Source organism: Rhinatrema bivittatum, chromosome 3 (assembly GCF_901001135.1).
Source record: "Rhinatrema bivittatum chromosome 3, aRhiBiv1.1, whole genome shotgun sequence".
NCBI classification, from domain to species: Eukaryota; Metazoa; Chordata; class Amphibia; order Gymnophiona; family Rhinatrematidae; genus Rhinatrema; species Rhinatrema bivittatum.
Genome location: NC_042617.1, coordinates 314,639,105 through 314,663,078, shown reverse-complemented (window position 1 = coordinate 314,663,078; position 23,974 = coordinate 314,639,105). Strand labels below are relative to the sequence as shown.

At 43.0% G+C, this 23,974-nt stretch overlaps 1 protein-coding gene across 3 annotated transcripts in view; it reads left to right on the top strand.

Annotated features, from left to right (window-relative positions):
* The window catches only part of GTF3C2 (general transcription factor IIIC subunit 2), a 265,747-nt gene that overhangs the window by 190,286 nt on the left and 51,487 nt on the right, over positions 1 to 23,974 (top strand). For 2 of the 3 annotated variants that reach the window (XR_003855599.1, XM_029595224.1), the window contains one exon: positions 6,470 to 6,598. Coding sequence is in view for 2 of the 3 variants with exons in the window: in XM_029595224.1 (XP_029451084.1) it covers positions 6,470 to 6,598 (129 nt within the window). In the remaining variant the exon portion in view is untranslated. Of the gene's footprint in view, positions 1 to 6,469; positions 6,639 to 23,974 lie in introns of those variants that run through there. The other variant, XM_029595225.1, reaches the window with a different exon arrangement.

The following is a 23,974-nucleotide window of genomic DNA, read 5'->3' as shown; positions in this document are numbered from 1 at the left end:
AAGGGCATAATTCAAAAAATGGCAAGCAAACCCAAATGAGGAAAATAAGGAAGAGCATGAGCACTGACAAGTTAGATGTTAAAAAGAAATTAAGCAGGCTAAGAGAATTTAAAAGAAGCTTTCTTAGCATTCAGACAGGTTAATCCACACCAGTGGGTTAAGCACCTCCACTAGCAGATGGAGATGGAGCAAAGCTGACATCACAGTATATATACACCCCTGCACTACCAACAGTCCACCTGTATTCTCCATCTCCAGCAGATGGTGGACGTGAATCTCCCTGTTGGAGATTTCTTTAAAAAAAAAATAGAAAATGAAAGAAAAGAAGAAGGAAATGAATTTGCCTAAGCTGTCCTGTGGTGAAACCTCATAGGTCCCTCCCTCAATTGAGTTTTCCTAAGGTGATATTTGCGGATACCTCCCTCAGTAGAATGCCTTGGTCTAGTAGCTGGATTTCCGGCTGTGGAGAGAGAAACAGCAGAGAGGCTAGCGGGTACAGGAAGCTGAGTGCGGCGGTGAAGGCCTTTGCCTTCTCCCCCTGCAGCCGGAGACCAACTTTATACTCTGCTGGAATGGGCTGAACTCAGGTAAAGAGTTTAAAAAAAAAGTGAGGATTTCCATTCCCCTTCTGGTCTTTGAGGCTTGGTGCTGATCCGTCCATTCCCACCTCCGAGGGAGCTTGGGGAGTTGTGGCAGCTTGCCAGGTTGAGCAGTCTTTTGGCTAGGCCACATCGTAGGCTGCTGTAGCGTTTGCTTGCTTTTCTATGCACATCTTCCACGAAAACATCTGATGTCTGTCCATGCTTGCATGCCCAGGTGGGCGCCTACCTGGACCGTGTATTGTGCACTTATACTTTAGACTCTTAATAGACAGATTTTGTTTTTGGGTGCCCTGTCCACGCTCACTTGTGCGGGTTCACAGCTGGGCGCACAATTGTCAGATGCTTTTAGAGTGTGCTGCTGTAGGTTGTTTACCTTTGTGCTGCTTGCCATATTCAGGCATCTCAGCTTGGCGTCCTCCCTAACTTGTGTCAGTGCTACTTGGATGCTCAGGCAGAGTTATCTCCAGCTGCTTTTACTGAACCCGTACTTCCCAGCATGATATGGGAATTGGATTGGATGGGGGACCTGTCAGAGGATTCGCCTGGTTTTGGGGCTCCCCTGTCTGGCTCATCAGTGGAGGAAGGCTACTCAGTGGACACAGGATGGATTCCCCCTGGTTTTGGTATGGGCCACTGCTGTGTTTGTTCACTTTTCTATGCGCAAGTCTGCCGTGAAACAGCTTGGCGGGTTAAGTAGACTTTGGCTAGGCCCCTCTCACAAGTTTTGCTCAGACACCATCGTGGTAGACCTAAGTTCAGGATCACAAACTGTGGATCCCCACATGCCTGGTGCTACAGGTAAGAGTCAGAGTTCGTCTATACCTACTGCGGGTCACCTGATAGGGACCCAGGTGGCCCGGATGATGGAGAGCATTACTCCCTGGAGGATGAGAAATTCTTCTGGGGTTGGAGCCGTATAGAACTATGTTGTGTTTCTTTCATAGAGATGAGTTGCCGGCTCGGATCACCCAGGCACTGAGAGATGCTTGGGGGTGCCGAATGCTGATTCCATGTTTGAGCCAAAAAAGAATCCCATTTAGATTCCTTACATACAGGCGCTATTAGTTTTGGGGGGTTGGACGCGCGTTTTCGATGCGCTAGCTTTACCCCTTATTCAGTAAGGGGGTAATAGCGCGTCGAAAACGCGCGTCCAACCCCCCAAAACTAATAGCGCCCGCAACATGCAAATGCATGTTGATGGCCCTATTAGTTATTCCCGCGCGATTCACTAAGTAAAATGTGCAGCCAAGCCGCACATTTTACTTTCAGAAATTAGCGCCTACCCAAAGGTAGGCGCTAATTTCTCTCAGCACCAGGAAAGTGTACAGAAAAGCAGTAAAAACAGTACACCCTCCAGCTTAATATCATAGCGATATTAAGTCTGAGGTCCCAAAAGTTAAAAATAATTTAAAATTTAAAATCGGCCCACGGCTCGCGATTAAAAACCGGACACTCAATTTTGCCGGCGTCCGGTTTCCGAACCCGTGGCTGTCAGCGGGTTTGAGAACAGACGTCAGCAAAATTGAGCGTCGGCTGTCAAACTCGCTGACTGCCGCCACTCCTGTCAAAAAGGAGGCGCTAGGGACGCGCTAGTGTCCCTAGCGCCTCTTTTTACCGCTGGCCCTAATTTGAATAATTTTGTTTACTGAATCACACGCACAGGAGATTGATCTTGAATGGGTTGCTCTGGAAGCTAATTTTAAAGGACAAGGCTTGATAGCGCTGGATCTGGCAGAGAGAGAGAGAGCAGTTGCATTTTCTGAAAGTGGATGTGCTGGTGTGTGCCATTACTAGCGGATGATTATCCCTATGGGAAGGGAGAGTGGCTTTAAGGAGGCGCAGGATCGGAGAAGAGGTTATCTTTAAGCAGGCTTGAGGCGGTGGCTATGAATTGCAGGTGGCCTCTTGCTTTCCCTGGTGGATCACTCTTGCTTTCTCATCTGGTTTGAATTTCAGGGTATTGCCCTATGGCCTCACCACCCTGGATGATCGTAAGCATCAGCTATGGCTGATGAATTGTTGCCAAGACAATTTAAAAATCTAATCCTACAAAATGGCCTTTTAAAGGATCATTCTGGTTTGGGAGTGAGTTAAAAAAAAAAAAAAAAAAAAAAAAAGCCAACAAGTGGGGGTGAATTCCATATTCCTCGGTTACCAGAATCAGGTGCCATGCTTGTCACGCTAGGGATTTTCAAACATTTTCGACCCTACAGAGGAGCAGCTTCTTAGAGGGCTCGACCTTTGGGTAAGTCTCAGTCCTTCGTCCAAGACAGACCAAATGGGGCACGGGCTCGAGTGGCGATGCCCTTCCTGACCCTTTCGGTGAGGGTGTGCTGACCCACTCCCGGGAACAGGAGATAGGGGGTCGCCTGCCTCTCCTTTTTATCAGAGGTAGATTGAGATCATGTCAGACCAGTGGTTTCCGGAGGTGATAAGATAGCTGTGCTCTGGAGTTTCTCGGCGTTCCTCAGAACATTTTCATGGTGTCTCCCTGCAGCTCGCTGCAGAAGGGATAGACAGTGGAGTGTACGTTGTCAAGACTCCTCAGCCTGCGGGCTGTGATCCCAGTGCCCATGTTACAAGAAAATTTATTTTATTTATTTAGTACTTTTTTATACCGACATTCATGAAACAGATCATATATCGATTTGATAATATCATATCGGACCAATATTCCAATTATTTCATTGTACCCAAGAAGGAGGGTTGCTTTCGCCCCATCCTGGATCTCAAAGGAATCAAATTGAGAAATAGGTCCCTCCCTGGTGGGGTTCCATTACCATTTGTTTGAACAGAGCCCCTTGCAGGGCATCCACTATCTCTCTACTATTGTTAGATTCCATCGAAGGGATTCTCCAGTCTACATCCGGCAGATTAAAATCTCCAACAATCACCACTTCTCCCTTCTTTCCCATCTTTTGGATGTCTTCAACCAGATCTCTGTCAAGCTCTTCCATTTGATTTGGAGGCCTGTAAACCACGCCAATAAAAATGGATGCCCCATCATCTTTTTTGAGGTCGGCCCATAGTGCTTCTTCTTTGCCCCATCTTCCTTGCAGCTCAGATGCTTGGATATTGTTTTTGACATAAAGAGCCACTCCTCCCCCTTTTCTGTCGTCTCTGTCCTTCCTTAAGTTATAGCCCGGTATGGCCATATGCCAATCATGAGATTTCGTGAACCACGTCTTCGTGACAGCAACAATGTCCAAGTCTGCCTCCACCATTAGGGCTTGCAGATCTGGGATTTTATTGCCCAAACTACGAGCATTTATGCTCATAGCTTTCCAGCTTTTCTCGTTCAGGTTACTGCTTTTCTTGGACTCCTTTTGTGACTTATTTAGCTGAGTTTTGTTATCCACTTCACTCTTTTCTATTGCATTTGTATTTGCGGGGTGACATTTCTGTATGCATTGGGTTTCTTCTTTCTTTTCGGATATCGCTTCAATCTCTTTTGCAAGAGCTTCTTCAATATCTAATAAAGAGAAGGCGTTTTGCACTTGTGTTGCTTGATACAGTGTGTGTCTCCGCATCCCAGGTCTGATTCTACCAGAGCCACTGTAATTCTGTTGTTTTTTTGAGTTCCTTAATGCCCTGTGTGAGTGAGGGGTAATCTTGTGGGCTGCACAGCTGTCAAGAACGGGTGTCTGTGGGTCACAGGTCTTATCCTACCTGAGCCCACTGTAAACCCCTTTTTCCTTGACTTTTGGTTTTTATGTGGTAATGTGGAATTAATTCCCGTATAATATAAAGTGGGTGAAACTTTCTTTATTGCAGCTAATTCAGCTGTAACTGAATTATAACTTTCTAGCCTTCCGGGGGTGGGAGGGGGGGCTTTCATTGTGGGTTTTTGTTTTTTTTTTAATTTTCTTGCATTATTGGGGCACTGGTCAGAGCTCCCCAGTGTTCCTGAGTTGCATTCAGCTTACTGTTATGTTTGTTTCTGAAAACCAATAAAACAGATTTAACCATAAACGCATAGACATGATTTTGAAAAGGCCAGGAGAATTCACATATGTGCAGTGCGTTGCATAAATGTTAACACAGAAAAGGAGTGATGTATGGGCATTCTAGGCAGAGTTTGGAAGTTCATGCACAAGTTGGTATTTTGTAAGGGGAATATGCACAAACATTACCAGGCTTCTATGCATGCTTTTACACTTGCTGACCTGAGTTGCAGAACTGAAATTGCACCTGTCTATTGTCCACAGTTTTTCAGTGGAAGATCTGTGTTAAGTGGTGGGTGGTCAGGGAGAAGTGCTGGAGGCTCTAGGCAAAATGGCGGAGGTGTCAGTAAATTGGTGATTCTGATTATGCACCCAAGTATTTTCATATGCAAAGTACATGTATTCTTTATAAAACATATGCCTCCGCTTATAACCAAGGCTTAATATGCACACTTGTAACAATTATTACACTCTCAAAATATATGGGAGCAGTTTGCTAAATAAGAGGTCCTTTGCAGCCTGCACGGAGACCTCTTTTAACATGGCGCGTAGCCTTGTTAGCCCCTCCTCCACCGGCAGGAGCATCGTGCTCGGCATCAGGGTTTCCATCGGGACTGCCCATTTTCCGATGACATGGCTGGTGGAGGGAGCAGGATCATCCCATGACGAGCAGGGGAGATATTGCACTAGTTGGGGATTTAAATTGCTGTATGCCGGCAGCCACCAAATTTTTGGGGCTAAATATTCCCACCCACCCTCCCTCTTCTAGCAGCAGGGTGTCCACAGGGTAGTGGGTGCATGGGGATTCGTTCTGTTATGAGCAGTATTGGTTAGTTAAATATGTTAACAACTTATCTCTGTGTTCTAGATGTATGCTTTTTGTCGCAGCTGGGGGATGCCAGGGTTACCCAAGCCGGTAGGCACCTTGGGGGTGGGTACCAAGGATTTGGGCGAATGATATCTCCTTAGGGGGCAGTACCAGCAGTTGGGCAAAACTACCCCAGATGATGAGGCCCCCTTGGATACTCGGTGGATGGAGGTTCTCTTGCTTTGTCAAGGCAGACAGCAGTTTTGATGCCTAGTAACATTACAGTAAACATGGGTGTGTCTGGGATTGGAGGAGTAGTTTGTTACCATTTAGTAAAGCTGAGGCCTGTTTTCCAAATCTTCCTGTGTTCATGGGGGTCTGCATTAATGGCTGGGTAGGGCATGGGTAAGCAAGATTGTGCAAGCTGCCAGTGGTAAATTAATAAAGAAGGCATGTTGCTTCTTGCATTAAAAATATGCATGTGACCTGAAACATTTGGATTTTTTGGGACATAGTAACACAGTATTTTGTACGCTGTGCAGTTCCCGCCACACAATTTATAAAATACTGCTGTAACTTTGTATACGCTGAATTGTGCATTTATAGGCTGACTGTTCAAAATTACCTTCATGTTTTATGCATTTTGCTGTTTTATTTGTTTTTTTGCTTTGTTTTAATTCTGTTGTGATCTGCTTTGAATGCCCTAGGAAATGTGGAATAGAAACGTATGTTTAAAAAAATATATGGCAAATAAGGACTGTAAATACCATAGGCCCCAGTTTTCTGGCTTTCCTTCTACTTGCTTCTGTTTGCTTATCCCAGGCTTTCTTTAATATGTTTGATATTTGCAATCTCAATAAAACTAAAGTTTAAAAATAAAAAGGACAAGGGTCATGATATAAGGTTGGATAGAGGGAGGCTCAGTGAGAAAGTGTTGAATTCCTAGAATAATTTACCTGTAGATGAAGCAGTCACCACAGCTGTTATAGTTTTGTACTTTTATGTCAATATATAAAAATTACTGTCCTATGTATAAAATTAGCATGGCTGTATCTGAAAGTAGTAAGGCAGATTACCATGTTCTTTCACACTCATCTTTTTCTATTCCCTTGCAGACTATCTCAGGCTCAGATTGGCTGAATACCATTATTGCTGGAGACCTCACTGGAGAAGTCATTGCTGCTGTGCTTCCTGACCTCACTCTCAATCCTATGCATATCAAGCGGATTTCAGAGAGAAGATTTGTATGTTGGTGTCTTGTTTTTTTCCAAAATTTAATAATACCCATTTGGATTCTTTTTTTAAAACAATCCCTTGGATGTAGATTTATTTTATTAATTTAATATGATTTTCTCACTGTTCCAGCCCTAGCTCACAGCAAGTTACAATAAAAATATAAATTACAAACAAGTATGCAATAAACACTTAAACATTATACAATATGAAACAAACTACACTAACCAATAAAATATAACATAAAATACAGCAAACAGTGGTTTTATGAACACTGTTACTCCTTGTTATGCCCTGGAACTTTGTTTTTCCCTAGAGTGCTCATTTCCTTTGAACTGGCCTGCAGGCAGTATTTTGACCTTTGACACTGTCATTCAAACTGAGGCTTAGGATGCTTACTCGAATCAGTAAGGCTTGGACAGAAGATTCTGCTTTGAATTTCAAGGAGAAAGCCATAACTACAGATTCTTGGGACCAGCTAAGATAAAAGTTTAATTTATCCTTATTTTAGAGGGTTTCCTGGTTATATTTTTCTGCTTTCTGTGTAGTGCTAGCCTTATCTCTATATTTTCCTAGATATTGATATTGCTGTGTTTGTTTAAGCCAAAAAAACCAAAAAGGGATTGTTCTATTCAGCTTTGGGCAGGTAACTCATAGTGCATTGCAGGGGGCAATCAAGCCTTCAGTCTGCTTTGAACTTCAAGGAGAAAGCCATAACTACAGATTCTTGGGAAGAGCTAAGTAAAAATCTTAACTAGCCAATCTGGGGGAGGGTCTGTTCAAAATCAATAGCAGATACAGTGTCCATAAATAGCCCTAGCCAAGTGTTAACTGTGACTCCCTCCCACTCTTCTGCTCTACCCGCCCACCTCTGGGTTTGCTTTTCTGATATAGTCTGCCTAAAAACATAATTGGCAACAAGATAACTTGGAACTTTGGTAATTCCTCAGGTGTTATCCATCAAATAAATTTACCAAAATGAGGACTATCCAGTGTAACTATTGTGGAGTCTTTATTTTGAGGGAAATCATTTGGAAATTAAGGGCTTGCCCCATTTATTCAGAACTCTCTTCCTTGAAAAAGGAGCTGGCTGAAGTTAAAGGTGAATTAACTGCAATAATGACATTTTCACCCACTTTACAATATTCAGGAATTCTCCATTACCACAGAAAAACCAAAAGTCAAGGAAAAAGAGGTTTACAGTGGACTCAGGAAGGATAAGATCTGTGACCCACAACACCCATTCTTCACAATTGTGCAGCCCACATGCCTACCCCCCCCCCCCCCCCACACACACACACACACACACTCACAAAGGGCGTTAACGAACCCAAAAAAACGGGGTTATGGGATTACAGTGGGCTCTGGCAGAGTAAGACCTGTGATGCAGAGACACATGCTCTTTTCAAGTGACACAAGAACAAAATGCCTTCTCTGTATTAGATAATGAAGAAACTCTTGTGAAAGAGATTGAAGTGGTATCTGAAAAGAAAGAAGAAACCCAATGCATACAGAAATTCCATAATACAATCAATAACCAAAGGAAAAAGCTCATTATGCTGGGTGACTGTCATCATAGGCACTAATTTAGGAACTCTTTTTGAAAGAAACACTACAGTTAAAAGCCTTCCAGGATCATCGACCAGCAGAAATGCTATTCAGATAGTCAAAGCAGTCAAAGAAAAAAGCAAAGACTCTAAAATTGATATTATTATGCATCTGGAACCAACGACCTTGCTAAAAACAGTATCCAAGAGATACAGAGAGATTTCCAGTCTCTAGCGAAGCAGATTAGTCACATGGTGACAACCATTGCCTTTTCAGAAGTGTTACCTGTTCATGGAAAGGGGAGGTGAGGCTACGCCATATTGATAACTTCAATGTATGGCTCAAATCCTGGTGTAAGGAACAACGTTTTGGATATATTGGGGGCTGGGGCCGTGTATGGAACAGTAAAAAGCTCTTTGTCAAAGATGGCTTACATCTGTCTGAGGCAGGAAAAAAGATCCTAAGAGCTAAATTCAAATCCTGTGTCATAAGGCATTTAAACTGGATGCCAGGAGTGGCAGAAGGAAATTAGAATGTCACCCCCCCCCCCCCACCCCAATACAAATGCAATGGAAAAGGGTGAAGTGGATAACAAAATTCAGCTAAATAAGTCACAAAAGGAGTCCAAGAAAAGCAGTAACCTGAACGAGAAAAGCTGGACATTGTTGCTGTCATGGAGACGTGGTTCACGGAATCTCATGATTGGCATATGGCCATACCGGGCTATAACTTGTTAAGGAAGAGCAGAGGGGACAGAAAAGGGGGAGGAGTGGCTCTTTGTCAAAAACAATATCCAAGTATGTGAGCTGCAAGGAAGATGGGGCAAAGAAGCACTATGGGCCGACCTAAAAAAAGATGGGGCATCCATTTTTATTGGAGTGGTTTACAGGCCTCCAAATCAGAGATCTTGTTTAAGACATCCAAAAGATGGGAAAGAAGGGAGAAGTAGTTATTGTTGGAGATTTTAATCTGCCAGATGTAGACTGGAAAATTCCTTCTGCAGAATCTAACAGTAGTAGAGAGATAGTGGATGCCCTGCAAGGGGCTCTGTTCAAACAAATGGTAATGGAACCTATGAGGGAGGGAGCTATACTCGATTTAGTGCTCACAAACTGAGATAATGTCTCTGATGTCCAGGTAGGTGCCCACCTCAGCACCAGTGATATCAAACGGTATGGTTTCATATTACAAATAAGATACGGAGAAGTCGCACGAAGACCCAAGTTTTGCAGTTCAAAAAAACAATCTTATTGAAATGGGGAAGTACCTGGAGGAAAAACTAGAAGGCTGGGAGAACAAGAGAGATGTGGAACAGTGGGCCAAACTAAAAGGAGCAATTACTAAGGCAACTAATCTATATGTTAGAAAAGTAAAGAAAAGCAAGAGAAAAATGAAACCTATCTGGTTCTCAAATGAGGTGGCTGATAAAATAAAAGCTAAAAGAACAGCATTTAAGAAATATAAAGGATCCCAAAGGGAGGATCACAAGGAAGAATATCTGGTGGAACTGAGGGAGACGAAGAAAGTAATCAAGACAGCAAAAAGTCAAGCGGAAGAAAGGATTGCCAAAAGTGAGGTGACAAAACATTTTTCGGATACATTAGAGAGGAGAAAAGTCCAAAGTGGTATAGTGAAATTGAAAGGTGAAAAGGATCAATGTGTGGAGAGATGAAGAAATGGCAGAAATATTAAACAAATACTTCAGTTCGGTATTCACTAAAGAGGATTGTGATAGAGTATATGATAGAAAGCCTCAGACTGCCTTAACGGACTGGATCCAGCTATCCAGACAGACAGGAAAGGAATCCTTGGGTGGGGGTGTTTCCCTGAGGTAAGGGATACAAAGGTGAGGCCCTGAGAGAGTTAGAGAGGCCCCAGGGAGAAGAAGGAAGCTGTAATGACGTGCTCTGCTCTTTTGGAAAAACTGTTCTTGCATTGTCAGTCTGCTGAGGTAAGCAGCCATTTTGATTCTGTCTTGTTGAACTTTTTGTAATTAAACTGTTGAAAAGCATAACAGACTCCAGCCTGGTCTGTTCTCCCACCTTCTCCTGTCTTAGACCACTCCAAGGGCATCACATATGGTGACAAAAGCGGGATTACCTGTTCTAAGCGTCCTACACTAGCAGAGAAAAAAAAAAAATTATTTTTTTTTTTGGGGGGGGGGGGGCCTGGCTGCAATGGTAGCCACACAGGATTTTTTTTTTTTGTTGTTGTTTGTTGGTACTGGCTAAGGAGAGAAGCTCTGCCGGAGGGAGGGAACAGAAGAAGTGAGTTAGAGCTGGTGAAGCAGGCTTTTCTTTTGTTTGGAAGAAGGGGGAAGGTTTCCGGTCTTGAAGAGGCAGGAGCTCAGAATAGCCTCTGCAGGAACCTCCTTGAGAAATGGAGCAGCTACTGCAAGCTCTGGTGGAGGGACAACAGCCGCTCCTGGCAGCTGCTTAGGCCCAGTATGCACAGCACCAGCAGCTACTGCAACAATTGCAGCAACACCTGGAAGCACAAGCACAGCTTAATGGCCAATTACTACGAAGGACACCAGCGCCAGGGACCAATGGGGTACACACCGGAAAGGAACAGAGTCCAACCCCACCAACACTGGAAATTCGGCTGACAAAGATGAGGCCCCAAGATGGCCCAGAAGCCTTCCTGGTCACCTTTGAAAGGGTGGCGGAGGCCATGGCCTGGCTTAGGTCCCAATGGTCCAAGAAAACAAAGAGGTAGGCGATCTATGATAACCGTCAGGTGAACACAAAAGAATAGATGCCTGGATCTTTTCCAACACTTTATTGATGCAGAGACGTGTTCAATGAAATTGCCCGACTCAGGCTGAGTTTCGCAGCTTTACAGCCGCTGCCTCAGGGGCTACAAACAGAGGGGTAGATTTTAAAAAATAGCGCGATAGCGTACTTTTGTTGGCGCACCAGGCGCAAACAAAAGTACGCTGGATTTTATAAGATACACGCGTAGCCGCGCGTATCATATAAAATTCGGGATCGGTGCGCGCAAGGCTGCCGATTTTGGGCATGTGTGCACTGTGTCAGTGCACACATGATTAAAATGCTAAAATATATATATATGAGCCACTTAAATGTAATGTTAAAAATCACATTGTGATTCTAACATTGTTAGCAAAGCATATATGACAAAAACGCTAAAGAATATACGTGAGCATATTTTACCATATGTTTTTATTAATTAGATTGAAATTTGTTTCAATAATTATAGAACTGAATGTTTTAATAATGGTTGGATTTTTTCTAGTTTTTCTTGTATTGCTGGCATACCATTACAATTGATTGGATGAAACAGCATTACTGATTGGAATAGTGGAGGTAAATTATTTACATTTTTAAATGAGCTAGAACATATTAAGTTTTGTTCTAAATGAATAAGTATGCTTCCATTTGGAACTTGACTAATTCAGTTAATAATTTGCTTTCACCTTTTTAATTTTTAATCATGATTTTATGATTTTAGATCTTTATAATGTTTAAAAAGGATGTTTATTCTTTTATATAAAATTCTTTTTAATATTTGTGAGATCTTAATAACTATTTAATTTTGGAGAAAATGGTTATATTATTTATGAAATATTTATTCATTTTATGTGATTGTTCACTCTGTTTGTTTGTAGCCCCTGAGGCAGCGGCTGTAAAGCTGCGAAACGGCCTGAGTCGGGCAATTTCATTGGACATGTCTCTGCATCAATAAAGTGTTGGAAAAGATCCAGGCATCTATTCTTTTAGGTCCCAGTGGGCCATGAGAGTGGCCCCACATTTAACCGGTGAGGCCCAGGCCACATATTGGGCCCTTGACAACCAGCAAGCCCAAGACTATGAGGAGGTCAAGGCTGCCATACTCGATAGTCTGGGGCTGAATATGGAATCTTATCGGAAAAGTTTCCAGGGCTTAACCTTTACACCAGGAGAGAGACCCCGGGTTCTAGCTCAGAAATTAAAGGACCGGTGCTGGTGGTGGCTAGAACCCGATAATAAAAGGGGAGTTGAAGTTGCGGAGACTGTTGTGGCAGAATAGTTTGTGAATGTTCTCCCCGCCCAAGTGCGTGAATGGGTGCGGTGACAGACAGCGGGGACCCTGAAGGATGTGGTTTCCCTACTAGAGCGTTATTTGGATGCTGCAGGCTGTGGGCTTACTCCAGCAGAGAAGAATTCCCGAATAAAGGGCTTGGAGAAAGGAAGAAGAGAATCGAGGGGTGGAACCCTAAGCCGCTATATCGGCCGAGAAGTGAAGAGTCTCCCCTACCTCACAAAACCCTGATAACGCATTAGTGACCTGAGGGTGGAACGAGTAAACACCTAGAAGCAGTGAATCCCAAAGGGACCTGCTTCAACTGTGGAGAGAAGGGGGCACTTTGCTCGGGACTGCTATCAAGTGGAGGATGAATTTATGGATGTCAATTTGATGGCCCCTTACTCCTGCTCGTTTGTGGACATTCGCTGCTTAGGATTTACAACCTTCGTGGTTCCAGTGGAGCTAGATGGCGATTCGACCCAAGCCTTAGTAGACTCGGGAAGTGTAAAAACTCTCATTCGGAGGGAACTGGTCAAAAAAACACTGATTATGAACAGAAAGTGACCCTCGCTTGTATACATGGAGACCAGAGACAATATCCGATCAGTCAGGTCCTATTGAATACTCCAGTGGGACAAGCGACAGTAGAAGTGGGAGTGCTCCCTGGATACTATATCCGGTGATACTGGGACGAGATTATCCAGACTTTGGGACTCTTTGGGCCCAGCTCATGAGGGGCCCAGATGAGTTCAGCGAGGAAGAGACCTCATTTCCGGAGGTCTTTCCGTTAGAAGACCTGGACTTGTATATTAATAATCCTAATATACTCAAGCCTCGTAGACAACGTAGGATAGAAAAGTATAATTGATTGTCGGTATATAAAAAACTTTAAATAAAAATAAATAAATAATTATTCACAAGGTTTAGAGGCAGTCGTGGAGTTAGAGGGGGCTCCCCAACCCATAGAGGTTCCCTCAGACTGGATAGGCGAGGGAAACCCCGGGAATTTTAGGCGGGCCCTACAAGAAGATGGGACACTAAAAGGGGCCCGGGAGAATATACAGATAATAGATGGGGAATTAGTCTCTGGGGTGGAGGGTCAAAAGCCAGCCCCCCCCCCCTTTTTTTTTTGTACTCAAGAAAAATCTAGTATACAGAGTAGCAAAGGGGAATCTGGAGCGCGAAACGGTTGAGCAGCTTTTGGTTCCCCAGCAGAATCGTCAGCAAGTGTTTCAGCTTGCTCATAGTCACCTTTTGGGGGGCCACCTAGAGGAAGAGAAAACACGAGAAAAGATTTTAGCCCAGTTCGATTGGCCTGGCTTATATCAACACGTTCAGGACTATTGTCAGTCCTGCCCTACCTGTCAGCTGACCAGACTGGCCGCAAAAATCGCTTGAAACTAAGAAACAGTGAAGAAGAGATCCGCCCCCTGACGTCAGCACGCTCAACGCCAAGCCGGTAAACGGCACCTTTCCGCCGGGCGTCGCACTCCGAAGAGGCGCAACAAAGGGGCTCTTCCCTTTGTGCACCCCTTCGTGCAACCCTTTGTGCTACTTTTTAAATTCCTTTATTATTATTCTGTTAATTAACTGTTTTCCAACTTTTTTATCTTTATCTTTTAACAGTTTTTGTTATAATTATTCAATGTATTAGACAAAGGAAATATATTTTTCCGCATATTCTGTTTTAATGTAAACCGGTATGATTTGTATTTGATACAAGAATGTCGGTATATAAAAATTAAAAATAAATAAATAAATAAAATGCACGTAGCTCTCCTAGTGCCTATGCCAATTATAGAGACACCTTTTGAGAGGGTCGCTATGGACTTGGTAGGCCCCTTAGAGAGATCTAGCCGTGGAAACAAATATATCCTGGTCATTCTCAATTATGCAACCAGGTATCCAGAAGCTATTCCCCTACGAGATATGAAGACTCAAACAATAGCTAAGGCCTTGGTGGAGGTGATTTCCCAGGTGGGGAGATATTAACTGACCAAGGGACCCCATTTGTCTCTAAAGTGATGAAACAAGTTTGCACATTATTGCAGGTAAAAACCCTGCGGACATCAGTTTAGCATCCACAAACTGATGGGCTCATGGAGCGTTTTAACAAAACACCACTCAAGAGGTCCCTCAAAGTTCATCGGGTTTTCCCCATTCGAATTATTGTATGGTAGAAGACCACGGGGAATCCTGGATGTAGTACGAGAGACCTGGGAGAAGGAACCCAATTCTGGATGGAATTTGGCTGACTATGTGATCCAGATGCAGGACCAACTGGGGAGGGCAGGAGAGGCTGCCTGACTATGCCTGGAAAAGGCCCAGGCTACCCTAGCCCGACAATATAACCAGTCTGCTGTTCCTCGGGTCTTCCAGCCGGGAGACCGCATACTAGTGCTACTACCGACGTCGGAAAGTAAATTGCTGTCCCATTGGCAAGGTCCATATGAGGTACTGGAGAAGATGGGCCCATTGGCTTATAAAGTGGCCAACCCAACAAACGGAAGAAGGCTCAGATCTTCCACGTGAATCTATTTTAAAAAATGGGTTTCTCCGACTTGCAGTCTGGTCCAAGAAGAAGACTTTGGTCCAGAAGTTTCACAAACTTCCGGGCCCCAGATGATCCCATATGGGGACCAACTCTCCACAACGCAGAAAGTGGACCTAGATAAACTGGTGACTTGGAACAAAGATGTCTTCTCGACTATGCCCGGGAGAACTCACTTAGCGTGTCACGACAACATTACAAACCCAGGAGTAATAATTAAGCAATGGCCCTACCGGATTCATGAAGCCAGGAGGCAGGTTGTAGAAGCTGAGGTGAAAGAAATGCTTTGACTTGGGGTCATAGAGGAATCCAATAGCGATTGGTCCTTGCCCAATGTACTGGTACCTAAACCGGATGGTAGCATCCAGTTCTGTATTAACTTCCAGAAGATAATGAAGCTTCGAAGCTGGACGCATACCCAATGCCCCGCATGGATGAACTCATTGAACGCTTGGGAACTGCCCAGTTCATCTCCACTCTTGATTTGACAAAGGGATACTGGCAAGTTCCCCTGGCAACAACTGCGAAGGAGAAGATGGCTTTCTCAACACCGAAAGGACACTTCCAGTTTACGGTCCTGCCGTTCAGACTTCATGGGGCTCCGGCTACCTTCCAGCGCTTGCTAGACCGCTTGCTACGCCCACATCAGGGTTATGCCGCAGCCTATCTGGATGACATCGTCATTTATAGTGGAGACTGGGAGACATACTTAAGGCAGTTGCAGGCAGTACTTATAAGTCTACGAAAGACTGGACTGACAGCCAACCCCTAGAAATGTAAATTGGGTCAAGAAGTACTATATCTGGGATACTCCCTTGGGAAAGGAAAAGTCCACCCGCAGGCACGGAAAATAGAAGCAATTATCCGAGTCCCGGTTCCACAGACAAAGAGTAAGGTGAGAGCTTTTTTAGGTCTCATCGGTTACTATCGACGGTTCATACCAAACTTTTCAGAAAAAGCGGAGCCCCTCACATGCCTATTACAGAAGAAAGCCCCAGAGAAGGTTAGATGGTCTGCAGAGGCGAAGGAAGCCTTCCAGGGTTTAAAGAAAGACATATGCTCAGAACCTGTTCTGCTAAATCCGGACTTTACTAAGCCCTTTATAGTACAGACAGATGCATCAGAGGTGGGGCTAGGAGCCGTCCTCACACAAGAGAAAGAAGACTAAGAACATCCAGTAGCCTTCATTAGCAGGAAGCTACTACCTCGAGAGAGACGCTATTCAACAATAGAAAATAGGCCTTAGCTGTCAAATGGGCCTTGGAGGCTTTTTGTTATTATCTACTGGGTTGCCAGTTCATGCTGGTAACAGATCACCAACCCCTTGTCTGGGTCTCTCGGAATAAGGAGTCCAATGGATGAGTAATGAGGTGGTTTCTGGCACTCCAACCATTTGACTTTAAAGTTCGACACAGAGCAAGGAAGGCAAATATAAATGCAGACTTCCTTTCTAGGGAAGTCTCCCTTGTACAGGCAGGTGCTCAACTAAGAAAGATTGAGCTGAGAGGGAGGGAATGTGATAGAGTATATGATAGAAAGCCTCAGATTGCCTTAACAGACTGGCTCCAGCTATCTGGCCCAGTCCACCTTAAGACAGACAGGAAAGGGATCCTCGGGTGGGGGCATTTCACTGAGGTAAGGGATACAAAGGTGAGGCCCTGAGAGAGTTAGAGAGGCCCCAAGGAGAAGGAGGAAGCTGTAATGGAGTGCTCTGCTCTTTTGGAAAAACTGTTCTTGCATTGTCAGTCTGCTGAGGTAAGCAGCCATTTTAATTCTGTCTTGCTGAACTTTTTGTAATTAAACTGTTGAAAAGCATAACAGACTCCAGACTGGTCTGTTCTCTGACCTTCTCCTGTCTTAGACCACGACAAGGGCATCACAAGAACCCTGGAGAAGGACCGTCGCTAGTTAACAAGAAACTGGAGGGGAATGGAGTAGATGAAACTCTTTTTACAGAAGAGAATGTATGGGAAGAGCTAGGAAAACTGAAAGTGGACAAAGCCATGGGGCCTGATGAGGTTCATCCCAGGATTCTGAGGGAACTCAGAGATGTGCTGGCAGGTCTGCTGCATGACCTGTTAAATAGATCCCTAGAAACGGGAGTGGTGCTGAGTGATTGGAGAAGAGCGGTGATGGTCCTGCTTCACAAGAGTGGGAGCAGAGAGGAGGCTGGAAACTACAGGCCAGTTAGCCTCACCTCAGTGGTGGCAAAAGTAATGGAATCGCTGCTGAAAAGAAAGAATAGTGAACTATCTACAGTCAGATGAATTGCTGGACTAGAGGCAGCATGGATTCACCAGGGGGGAAGGTCCTGTCAGACAAATCAGATTGACTTTTTTGATTGGGTGACTAGGGAATTGGATCAAGGAAGAGCGTTCAGTGTCATCTACTTGGATTTCAGCAATACTCTTGATACGGTCCCGCACAGGAGGCTTGTGAATAAAATGAGAAGCTTAGGCGTGAGTGCCAAGGTGGTGGCCTGGATTGCAAACTGGTTGACGGACAGAAGACAATGTGTGATAGTAAATGGAACTTACTTTGAAGAGAGAGCAGTGTTAAACGGAGTGCCGCAAGGATCGGTGCTGGGACCAATCCTGTTCAATATTTTTGAGCGACATTGCGGACGGGATAGAAGATAAGGTTTGTCTTTTTGTGGTTGGTACTAAGATCTGCAACAGAGTGGACATGCCAGAAGGAGTGGAGAGAATGACAGGATTTAAGGAAGCTGGAAAAGTGGTCGAAGATATGGCAGCTGAGATTCAATGCCAAGAAGTGCACAGTCATGCATATGGGGTTTGGAAATCAGAAGTGAATTTGAGGGGGGTGAAGGGCTGATGTGCACGGAGCAGGAGAGAGAACTTGGGGTGATAGTGTCTAACGATCTGAAGTCGGCAAAACAATGTGACAAGGCGATGGCTAAAGCCAGAATGCTGGGCTGCGTAGAGAGAGGAATATCTAGTAAGAGAAAGGAAGTGATGATCCCCTTGTACAGGGCCTTGGGGAGGCCTCACCTGGAGTACTGTATTTAGTTCTGGAGACCGTATGTCCAAAGGGGCAGAGACAGGATGGAGGCAGTCCAGAGAAGGGCGATGAAAAATGTGGATAGTCTTCATAAATTGACTTATGAGGAGAGATTGAAGAACCTAAATGCTTATACCCTGGAGGAGAGGAGGAGCAGAGGTGATATGATACAGACTTTCAGATACTTGAAAGGTTTTAATGATCCATGGTCAACAACAAACCTTTTCCATTGGAAAAAAATCAGTAGAACTAGGTGTCACGATTTGAAACTCCAGGGTGGAAGACTCAGAATCAATGTCAGGAAGTATTTCTTCACGGAGCATGTGGTGGATGTCTGGAATACCTTTCCGGAGGAAATGGTGAAGACTAAAACTGTGAAGGATTTCAAAGTGGCATGGGATAAACACTGTGGAACTGTGGATCCATAAAGGCTAGAGGATGGGAATGAAGAGTAGAGCCATAGGGGTGGCTTGCTGGAATGTTGGCTAAACGACAGGAAACAGAGTAGGATTAAATGGACAATTTTCTCAGTGGGAGTGGGCAGCAGAGTGCCTCAGGGATCTGTATTGGGACCCGTACTTTTCAATATATTTATAAATGATCTGGAAAGAAATACGACGAGTGAGGTAATAAAATTTGCAGATGATACAAAATTGTTCAGAGTAGTTAAATCACAAGCAGATTGTGATAAATTGCAGGAAGACCTTGTGAGACTGGAAAATTGGGCTTCGAAATAGCAGATGAAATTTAACGTGGAAAAGTGCAAGGTGATGCATATAGGGAAAAATAACCCATGGTATAGTTACACAATGTTAGGTTCCATATTAGCAGCTACTACCCAAGAAAGAGATCTAAGCGTCATAGTGGATAACACATTGAAATCATTGGTTCAGTGTGCTGTGGCAGTCAAAAAAAAAAACAGAATGTTGGGAATTATTAGAAAGTGAATGGTGAATAAAACGGAAAATGTCATAATGCCTCTGTATCGCTCCATGGTGAGACCGCACCCTGAATACTATGTACAATTCTGGTCGCCGCATCTTAAAAAAGATATAGTTGTGATGGAGAAGGTACAGAGAAGGGTGACCAAAATGATAAAGGGAATGGCACAGCTCCCTTATGAGGAAAGACTAAAGAGGTTAGGACTTTTCAGCTTGGAGAAGAGATGGCTGAGGGGGGGGAAATGATAGAAGTGTTTAAAATCTTGATAGGTCTAGAATGGGTAAATGTGAAGCTGTTATTTACTCTTTCAGATAATAGAAAGACTAGAGGGCACTCCATGAAGTTAGCATGTGGCACATTTAAAACTAATCAGAGAAAGTTATTTTTCACTCAACGCACAATTAAACTCTGGAATTTGTTGCCAGAGGATGATGTTAGTTCACTTAGGGTAGCTGTGTTTACAAAAGGATTGGAAAAGTTCTTGGAGGAGAAGTCCATTACCTGCTATTAATTAAGCTGACTTAGAAAATAGCCACTGCTATTACTAGCAACAGTAACATGCAACAGACTTAGTTTTGGGTACTTGCCAGGTTCTTTTGGCCTGGATTGGCCACTGTTGGAAACAGGATGCTGGGCTTGATGGACCCTTGGTCTGACCCAGTATGACATGTTCTTAGTCTGTGGCTATAAGTAAAGAATCACCTGAGCTGAAAAGCAGAATGTTAATACAAACAAAAAACACACTTTTTGAAATGTCTGTATGCCAATGCCAGAAGTATAAGAAGTAAGATGGGAGAGTTAGTAAATTGTTGTGAATTATGACATAGACATAATTGGCATCTCAGAGCCCTGGTGGAAAGAGGATAACCAATGGGATTAGTACTATACCAGGGTACAAATTATATCGCAATAATAGGGAGGATCAACTTGGAGGGGGGTTGGCACTTTATGTCCGGGAAGACATAGAGTCCAACAGGATAAAGATCCTACAAGAGACTAAATGTACTATCAAATCTTTATGGGTAGAAATCCTGTGTATGTTGGGTAAGTGATAGGAGTATACTACTGTCTACCTGGCCAAAATGAGGAGACAGACAATGAAATGCTAAGAGAAATCAAGGAAGCTAACCAATTTGGCAGTGCATTAATAATGGTAGATTTCAACTACCCCAATATTGACTGGGTAAATGTTAACATCAGGACATGCTAGAGAGGTAAAGTTCCTCGGTGGAATAAATGACTGCTTCGTGGAACAATTGATTCAGGAATTGACAAAAGAGAGAACTTTTAGTGGATCGCAGGATTTGGTGAGAGAGATAAAGGTGGTGAGGCCACTTGGCAGTAGTGATCATAGCATGATCAAATTTGAACTAATGACTGGAAAGGGAACATTATGTAAATCTACAGCTCCAACACTAAACTTTCAAAAGGGGAAACTTTGATAAAATGAGGAAAATATTAAAAAAAAACAAAACACCCAAAAAAACCAAACTGAAAGGTACAGCTGCAAAGATTGTGTACAACAGACATGGACATTGTTTAAAAATACCATCTTTGACATGCAGGCCGTATGTATTCCACACATTGAGAAAGGTGGAAGGTAGGCCAAATGATTCCCGATATGGTTGAAAGGCAAGGGGAAAGAGGTTATTTTAGCCAAAAAATGTCCTTCAAAAACTGGAAGAAAGATCCATTTGAAGAATATAGGAAAAAGCAGAAACTTTGTCAAATTAAATGTAAAAACATTGATAAGGCAGTGTAAGAGAGTTTGAAATGAAGTTGGCCATAGAGGCAAAAGCTCATTAAAAAACTTTTAAAAATATGTTCAAAGTAGGACAACTGCGAGGAAGTTGGTTGGACTGTTAGATGACCAAGGGATTAAAGGGGCTCTTAGGGAAGATAAGGCCATTGCAGAAAGACTAAATGAATTATTTGTTTCCGTGTTTACTAATGAGGATATTGGGGAGATACCGGTTCCGGAGAAGGTTTTCAAGGGTGATAGTTCGGATGAACTAAACCAAATCAGGGTGAATATGGAAGATGTAGTAAGCCAGATTGGCAAACTAAAGAATAGCAAATCACCTGGTCTGGATTGTATGAGATCCATGGTTCTGAAGGAACTAAAAAATGAAATTTCAGATCTTTTAGTAAAAATGTGTAATCTTTAATTAAAATTGTAGGTAAAGACTAGAGGGTGGCCAATGTAACCCTGATATTTAAAAAAGGCCCCAGTGTGATCTGGGAAACTTTGGACCGGTGAACCTGACTTCAGTGACAGGAACACTAGTGGAAACTATTCTAAAGAATAAAATCACAGAATATATAGAAAGACATGGTTTAATGGAACACACAGTCATCATGGATTTACACAAGGGAAGTTTTGCCTCACAAATCTGCTACCATTTGTTGAAGGGGTTAATAAATGTGGATAAAGGTGAACCAGTAGATGTGGTGTATTTGGATTTTCAGAAGGCATTTGACAAAATCCCTCATGAGAACGCTTCCAAGAAAACTAAAACATTTTGGGATAGGAGGAGATGCCCTTTTGTAGATTGCAAACTGATTAAAGACTGGAAACAGAGTAAGATTAAATGGTAAGTTTTCTTAGTAGCAAAAGATAAAAATGGAGTGCCTCATGATCTGTAATTGGATTGGTTAGACCAGTGAGACAAGCCTACAGAAACAACCTTCAGATTCCACCGATGAAGTCAGCATTAAGCAAAAGAGCCTTCTCTACAGCCGGTCCCAAACTCTGGAACGCTCTCCCGTCAGACCTCAAATCAGTGCAATGCCCTACTACATTTAAAAAAAGACTAAAGACCTGGTTATTCAACCAAGCTTTCTCATAATCATCAATCTGCGGAACTTTCCCTGCCAAGGATCCCTTTTTTGGTAACCAGTAGAGAACTATATAAATCATCTCTAGTTCTCTCTAGTACCCCCAAAGAACTATCAGGTCATCTATGAATCCTTTGGCAGTCTAAAAAATCAAATTCCCAGCCTTATACCTATCACCTATTAGTACCCCCAAAGAACTATCAGGTCATCTATGAATCCTTTGGCAGTCTAAAAAATCAAATTCCCAGCCTTATACCTATCACCTATTTCCTTAGCCAACATTTGGCTCCGTAGCATTTACGTTATGTTATTAACCCCATATATCTGTATCCAAGTTCCTGCTACCTGTTCATTGTAAGACATTAACTTGTCAATGTTTCTGTTTAGAATGTAAACCGAATTGATCAGTAACTCTGTTATTGGAAAGTCGGTATATAAAAGTGCTAAATAAATAAATAAATATTTATAAATGATCTGGAAAGTGATATGAGTAAGGTGATCAAATTTGCAGATGATGCAAAATTATTCAGAATAGTAAATCACACGCAGATTGTGAAAAATTGCAGGAGGACCTTGTGAGACTGGAAGATTGGGCATCCATATGGCAGATCAAATATAATAACCCTTAAATGAACCACTTCACCCCAAATCCCAGAACTTAAAACTATACAGATCCGCAAATTATGTTCTATCGATGAACTCACTGTTGCATTCAACAAAGAACTTCATAATCTTGAACTAGCTGACATCAACTCAGCAATCACATCATGGTATTCTATCACTGGGAACATTGCCAACGACCTTTGCCCCCTTCGCACTGAAAAAATTGGCCACTCCAAATCTTCACTTAAACCATGGTACACCCCTGAACTGACAGCTCTAAAACGCACCCTTAGGAAATTGGAAAAAGATTGGTGTAACAACCCCTCCCTCACAAAAAGAAATACTTACAGAGCAACCCTACATATCTATCGTGAGCAAACCCTCAGCGCAAAAAAAAATTACCATGCAAAAAAAATACATGACCTGCAATTTAATGCAAACGCTCTCTTCACGTATGTAACACAAATGACTAAAACCAATGCCACTCCCACCTGTAATAAATATGCCCAAACCAAAAGTGAGAACTTAGCTAAATAGTTTCACGAGAAAATAGTTAAAATCATGGCACGGTTCCCTGGCAATAATCCCCTTACCAAAACCATCCCACATGATTCCTCTGCTATATTTAATGCCTTCGAACCCACCACGTCCCTAGAGATTCAAAATACCATTAAAAAAATGAAACCTGCCACACGTCCAAGTAACACTATACCCAACAAACATCTTCTCTCCATCCCTGAAATCATAGTACCCTCAATTGCTAAAATTATCAATTTCCCTAATACGCTTAAAACAAGCTATCATCAGACCTATTCTAAAAAAGCCCAAAGCTGATGCCTCTGACCTAATCAATTACCGACCTATTTCCAACCTTCCCTTCATAGCAAAAATCCTTGAAAAAATTGTAAACACGCAGCTCACTGAACACCTGGAAAAATTTGAAATTCTCTCACCATTGCAACATGGTTTTCGTAAATGTATGAGCACCGAAACTCTGCTCATCTCTCTTATCAACACCATACTTACTGGGTTCGACAAAGGTCAATCCTTCCTACTAGCCATGCTTGACATTTCTGCAGCCTTCGATACTATTAATCACAACATTCTCAAGGAAATCGGCATAGCTAACACCCCACTGCAATGGTTTGAAGCTTTCCTACGTGGACGGCAATATAAAGTCAATTTTGAAAACCATGAATCGCAACCATACAATATAACTCACGGAGTACCACAAGGATCTGCCCTCTCCTCTACCCTCTTTAATATTTATATCCTCCCTCTTTGTCACCTACTGACAAAACTTGGCCTTTTGTACTTCATCTATGCGGATGACGTACAAATCGTTATCCCCATTACTGACTCCCTTAATGATGCCCTTAAAACATGGGATACTGCCCTCTCCGCCATTAGTAACCTCCTTACTAGCATCAATCTGACCATTAACCCCGATAAAACAGAACTTATGGTCATTTCCCCACAGAATCACAAAAACACAATTGCTGCCACTCACACATCACTCACTTCTCCTGACATCACTAACACTGTTATAAACCTTGGAGTCACATTAGACCTACCACCTTAATTTAAAAAAACATATCAACAACATTATTAAAGATGGGTTCAAGACCATTACTCTACCAACACGATTTCCGTACTGTACTGCAATCCCTCATTTTTTCGAAGGTTGATTATTGTAATGCCCTTCTCCTAGGCCTACCCAAAACTACCATTCTACCACTACAAATGCTTCAGAATGCAGCAGCATGCATTCTCACCAACACCAGAAAATCGGAACATATTACTCCCATACTCAGAGATCTGCACTGGCTCCCCATTGCGCAGAGAATCATATTCA